This window comes from Gekko japonicus, unplaced genomic scaffold, assembly GCF_001447785.1.
Source record: "Gekko japonicus isolate JY-2015 unplaced genomic scaffold, Gekko_japonicus_V1.1 scaffold7905, whole genome shotgun sequence".
In the NCBI taxonomy this organism is placed as follows: domain Eukaryota; kingdom Metazoa; phylum Chordata; class Lepidosauria; order Squamata; family Gekkonidae; genus Gekko; species Gekko japonicus.
In genome coordinates, this window is record NW_015175106.1 from 6,141 (window position 1) to 12,631 (window position 6,491).

Here is a 6,491-nt window from a genome sequence, read left to right on the forward strand (position 1 = left end):
CAAAAGCAGGTTGCAACATGAAGAATATAAATTTCGGGGGGGGGGGTCATATCAGAAGAGGCAGTCTGCTAAGTATGAAAATCCCAGACTGTTCAGAGCTTTAAAGGTTTTTACCAGTATTTTATCCAGAATTTGATCTGGAACTCAATTGGCAGCCCATGCAACTATTTCAAGAAAGGATAGATATAACCTCTCCAAGGAGAACCTGTCAGCAATCTTGCTGCTGCACGCTGGACTGCCTATAGTTTCTGGAGCGCCTTCAAGGGCAGCCCTACATAGAGCACATTGCGGTACTCTTGGTGGGAGGTGACCATAGGCAAGAATCACTGTGGTTAGATTGGAATAGAACAGATGTGGAGACAGTCAGTGGGGTTGGCACAAGTAGAAAAATGCCATCCTCACCACTGCTGAAACCTGCTTGTCCAGGGACAAAGAGGAGTCAAGCCAGACCCCTAACCTCTTAGCAGAGTCTGCTGATGAAAGTTGGACTCCATCATAATTTTCTGTACGTATACTTATTAAACTAGATGTACATTAGGAGTCATTTTTCCCCTAGGTGGAGAATCTTGCAAATATGATTTAGATTTATATTCTTTATCTGGCAGTTAACATTTCCATAGTTAAAAACTTCCAGGTTGTGGGCTTTTTTTTTAACTTGGGGAAGAAAACCCTATTTGGTTGTTCTTGTACTTCAGCAGCAGCAGCATGCTTACGCATACATGGTGGTTCATAATACTTCTGAAAGATCTGTTGTGTTGTGGCAGGTACTAAGGGCACCTTTAAATGCCCATGATTTTGTAACTTGGGAATGCTGAGTGATAACACTGGCAATTTCACCAATCAGCTTCCAGACCACAAATATGGCTTCAGCACGATGGGTAGGTGAAAGCCCAAGAGTGTAAAAAGCTATATAGTAACAACTCAGTCAGTTCTTTTTCAAACCAGAGAAGTTGAGAAGAAATAGGCTAAAGAAATGTATCCTTAGACTTGATTATTTAAACAGGAGCCAAACAACTGCTAATTTTGAGACATAGCTTTCCCGTTTTGTTTTTTGCTATTAGAATAGGGAACTTGGGCTTATCAAAGAAGAATGGGCATAGATCCAGTTGACAAATGACTGCCTTCATGCTACCTTATGGATTTTACATGTGAAAGCCTGAGCCTCCAGTTCATCAATCTCCGTGTTGTTTAAACTGGCAACTTCCCTGTTTCCATTCATAATGCGTATATTCAAAAGAAAAGTAGTTAATAAGAAACATTAATCATTGTGTAAAGTACTTTTATTTGTACAGTAATCAACTTTTCTTTTGTTTAGTTATGTTCATATCAGATAATGAAAGTTTCAATCCTTCACTTTGGGAAGAACAAAGGAAACAGCGAGCTCAGGTGGCTTTTGAATGTGATGAAGACAAAGATGAAAGGGAGGCACCACCCAGGGTGTGTAATTGCTTTATTCTATCATGGTTTACTTGATACGTTTCAAGTGAAACATCTGCTTTGGTTAGGATCATTTACTGTCAGTAATCTTTGGCCTAAGTGCCTTTTCCCCACCCGCTTCCACAAGGACCTTTATCCACATTGTGACATTCTTGAGAATCACAGCTTTAACTTAGAAAACTTGCATGCACAGTATTTGACCCAAAGCTATTTAATCATAAAATGGTTTATGGGTTCCTGGTGTGAAATAACTAATGCATAGCAGGTCTTGTCCTGGCTAGTACTTGAATGGAAAGATAACCTGGGACCCCAGTGTAAGCTCATCTGGTTCATTAGAGAAAGGATGAGGTAGAAACATAACAAAGAGAGTTTTGTTGCTGTATAGTGGTTTCACTGTCAAGAGCCCATTTAGGAATGTAATGGAATGTTTCTTTGTTCCCCCTAGCTGTGTCTGTCACAGTGATGCTTAGAATTAGTAAGCAGTATTTAACTTTATGGAGTTTCTTTTATTTAGGAGGGCAATTTGAAGAGGTACCCAACACCTTACCCTGATGAGCTGAAGAATATGGTCAAAACAGTTCAGACAATAGTACACAGATTGAAAGATGAAGAAAACGCAGAAGATGCTCATAAAGACACAAAGCAAGAAAATCAGCAAGTTTTAGTGAAGGATGTGGGTGTAAAGGTTAGAATCAATATCCTTTCATGAGTGTTTTTTTTTTTTTTACATGACTTGTTCTTGAGAAACCCATGCTGGCTCTTAGAAATCACAGCTGTCCTTTCTAAATGCTCAAGGACTTACTGTCTGATGATTTGTTCTAAAACTTTCCCAGGTATAGATGTCAAGCTTTCGGGTCGGTAGTTACCCGGATCCTCCTTTTCCCCCTTCTTGAAGATGGGTACAACATTTCCCCATCTCCAGTCTTCTGGCATCTCACCTGTTCTCAAAAAATTCTCAAAAATAATGGACAGAGGCTCAGAAATTATATCCGCAAGCTCTTTTAGTACCCTTGGATGCAGCTTATTGAAATGTGTTGGGTCACGGTGCTGTAATGGTTGGAGTGGATTTGGAAATGGGAAGTGAGGTTCAAATCCCTGCTTAGCTGTTACGCGAATTTGTTAGGCCTCTCAACTGAACCCTTTGTTCAGTGGTGGCATAAGGCTAAAATGCTGCTCTGGGCTTATTGGAGGTGGGGAAGGATACACAAATAAATGGAACCAGATTGTTAAACACAGTTTACAATAGATGTATGTTCTTTTTTTGAAAGATCACTCACATTTTAACCTATTTTCAGTCAGTAGCAGAGTCTCAAGTGCCAGGTTCTCAGAGGGGTAGATATGATTGGAAAAGTTAGGCCTACAAGTCAGAGGAAAGCTGAAGTGGATGGAATACTACAGATTAAGATCTAATGGCAAAATACTGTTGTCTTTCTGGAGTCACCACCAGTGCTTTAGGAGGGGAGTAGCTTCCTGTTGTCTGTATACTTACTGATGTGGAGGACCTTCACCATGGCTACTTAAAGCTGCACCTATTCTAATAAACAATCTGATGTGCTTTCCCTCCTTTCAGTATGCTTTCTTTAACAGTGTTAATGTCTTTAAATCTACCATAGACTTCAGAAATCACTACAGCAAAGAAGAAAACAGAAAATGAGCAGACTATCATGATGGGAAATTGCTTGCAGAAGCCTAATGAACTAGAGGCTGAGAATAGCTCTGGAAACTCACAGATGAATGCCCAAGTTAAAACCTCAGAAAATGCAGTGCCGATCGCGAATCACGAAGACATGCCTGAGGTATGTATTTAAGTAGCTCTGTTCTACTGTAAGTGGTAGCCAGGGGCGTCCAGTGTGATTTTGAAACAATATAAATAGCATGGTAAAATACATTTTAAGAATAATTTCTTTTAAAAATCATTAAACATTCAGGTACACTTGACAAACAGCATCTGGAAAGTAATAACAGGGAACTAAAACTGTCCGAGTACAACGAGCTCTGAATGCCTTACTAAAAAGTCAAAGTTTAATTAGCCGTTGACAGGCTGCATGCAGTTATATTTAATAACGCCACCTGGCTCTCAGCTGAGCTTCTGCCTCATCATAGTAAACTCAGATCTTATGAACAGGAGATGCTGCACAGCCCCATGATATAACTTCCCAGACCATACTGGCCGAACCTGCCATGTTTCATGTGGTATTTACTCAAATAAGACTGATCTGTAGGTGTTTCTCTTAATTCTGGATTTTTATAAATGTTTGTTTAACTCAACAGACCCCGTAGAAAATATCAGCTTTCAGTCATTTACTGATATTGGACAATTAACCATCTTTCCGCAACAACGAATGTGACTACTATGTTTAACATGTTGTTCAGTCAGGCAAAAATAATATAATTTTAATGAGCCTTTGTTCTACTTATTGTTAAATGCTCTCAAAAAAGAAATCAGAATAATATAAAGGTGCTGGTTCCAGTGCTTCTCCAGAATATAATTGTATACTGTATTTACTCGAAGGAAGATGACCCCGAATGTAAGATGACCCCCTTAAAAAAAGAGGTTATATATAAAAGCAGGTGACCTGAACTTAAAACAGTCTCTCCTAAAAAGTGTTAGCAGTATAACAATTTATTACATAGTAATCACTATACAAGAATTAGTATAGACTGCAGAGGAAAAAAATACTTTCACTTTTTGTACCTCTTTGCATTGTACAATAACTGTTCACAAGCAGTATTCGATTACACTGTTTCAAGTTTACAAAGGTAAGAGACTGGTGTGTTTACTCCTCCCTTCCCAAGAGTCAAACTAGTAGGCAAAGGCTCAGATAAACTGACCAACTGGCAGTGCAATCCTAAACAGAATTATACCCTCCTAAATCCATAGCAGTGGCTTTAGGTGCGATCTGAAGAGAAACCAGAGTATGGCTTTAGGTGTAACACTCCTTAGGAATGCACAGTTAATCCCCTCCTCCACCCCCACCCCCTTTCACAGTGCTTTCCATAGGGAGGAAAGTCACACTTTTCCAACTGAAAGTGTTTCCAATCCAGGTGTTTAAAATTAGCAACTTATTTATTTATTTTACTTACCTTATCCTTCTCTGTCTGAAATGCCTACAGTCTCATAACAGTTAACGCTGAACTGTTACAAACCTGTCAGTTTTTTCAGTTTCTCTCCTGGGGGGTGGGGAAATGCCAAGTACAACTCTGGCCTGAAGCACAGGGGCAGAAGCACAGGCTGGTGTGGAGTAATATGCTGAGCCAGAAACATAGGTCAGTAGGGGGAGCAAATCCACCCCACTGTTACTACAGCTTCTTACTGTTTGCCAGGGAAGGGACTGCAGTTTCTAAAGCTAGCCAGTGAATCCACATGACTCCTCCTCTCTCCATTTGAAATGCAAATCAGTTTGAAAGGCAGTATTTGGAGACACAGCAGCAAGGACCTTTCACTGCCCCTCTTCTCTGCTGGTGAATGAATTGGTGCGCTTTAGTGTGTGTGCATGCAGTGCATCATCACTCCACACTCAGCAGATCTGTGTACCTGAGCTGAAGGTGACCTCCCCCTTTTTTTAGAAAGCCCCAACAAGTAGGAGAGTTTTCCTTTTGAGTAAATACGGTAATTCATAATATTGAAACTAGCTTGCATCAGCAACTTCACAGTGTAATTCAGAGAACATCAAATAGTAACCATCTTGAAGGACTTTTAAGAAGCTGGTTCAAGCCTGATTCTACCTACCTGGGTGAAGGTTTCACTAATTTAAAATTGAGGCTGTCAGTGAAGGATGATAGTGGAGATAGCAAAAGGGCTTAGAAATTAATTCAGCCCATCCTTCTGACATCTACAAAAGGGTTCTACAGAAGGGTTATCCTATTTCAAGGATTTTTGAAATTCTTAGATCATAAAATAAGGTCTTGTTGATGCACTGCTTCAGTCACTATTAGACAGAAAATTTCTGGAAAAGAAGTCTTGAGGGCAAGAAGCTGGTGGTTAATTTGAGGGGAATTAGAATGTACTGTCTTCCGATACTGCACTACTTTAAGGACAGGGAATTCATTGTATATAATTTAGCACATAAATTATACTATTTGGTATTGTTATAGAATCTAAAAATATAAATGCCTTTGAGGTATTACAACAATATGGAATGGAACTACAAGCTGCTACATCAAAAGAAACCATGGGTATAGGTTGGTATTGGTACTGCTTACTCTTTTTTTCTGCTGATCCTGTTGATGCAAAGAGGAGAGGGGGAAGGGGGGCAAATCCTTGGTGTATAGCTGTTTTCTGAAGCCCAGCCTTCTGACTGAAGTTGTCCATTAAAGCTGTACTTTTCTGAAGCAGACACAGTGCTAAAGTCACAAAAAATGGGGAAGCTGCAGTGTGTGCCCAAAAATGCTCAGACATTCTTAAAGTTCACTTAGGATAATAATAGTTTGCATTTTGGCTAGCGTCTATAAATGTACACCATATTTTTTCCTTGTCCTTTGACAGGAGTCAGAAGACCTCTCCTCTGATGAAGAAATGAAGATAGCAGAAATGAGGCCACCATTGATAGAAACTTCCATTAATCAACCAAAAGTGGTAGCCCTTGGTAGCAGCAAAAAAGGTTGGCTTAAAAAATATCTGACAAGTTTTCTGAACAATTTATAGCACACATATAGAAGTTTTCAGCACTGGTGCATGTGCTTCGTGGATGAGCATATTTTCATGTGCTTTACTGGCTGAAACATAGTCAAAGAAGTCATTGTAATCGTAGCATGTAACACGCATTGTGATCCTGGGTATGTTTTTTCAGACCCAGGTACCACTGAAAGCTGGTGTGGCAGTTTAGAGCAGTAATCCCCAGTGTGGTATCCATGGGCATCATGTTTCCCAGCCATGGGTTTCCTGGCAACCATTTGCTTCCATGACAAAGCATGTCTTCCCCAAACCAATAAGTCATCCTGGCTTTTGTGTATCTTACTGGAGCCCAGTAGGTAGCACTTTTGTGTCTGCAGGGAACACCCATTCATAAACAGCTGCTTCCGTAGTCCTAAACAGAATTATACCCTCCTAAATC

The 6,491-nt window shown here is 40.0% G+C and overlaps 1 protein-coding gene across 1 annotated transcript; it reads left to right on the top strand.

The window, feature by feature from the left end:
* Nucleotides 1-874: 874 nt before the first annotated feature.
* LOC107122185 (protein LAP2-like) lies at nt 875-6,038 on the top strand (the record flags this gene model as incomplete). The annotated part of the gene is made up of 5 exons (XM_015425213.1): nt 875-878; nt 1,316-1,437; nt 1,952-2,122; nt 3,051-3,233; nt 5,924-6,038. Coding segments are annotated over exons 1-5 (595 nt in total), but the record flags the coding sequence as incomplete, so codon positions are not given.
* Between the last annotated feature and the right edge of the window lie 453 nt (nt 6,039-6,491).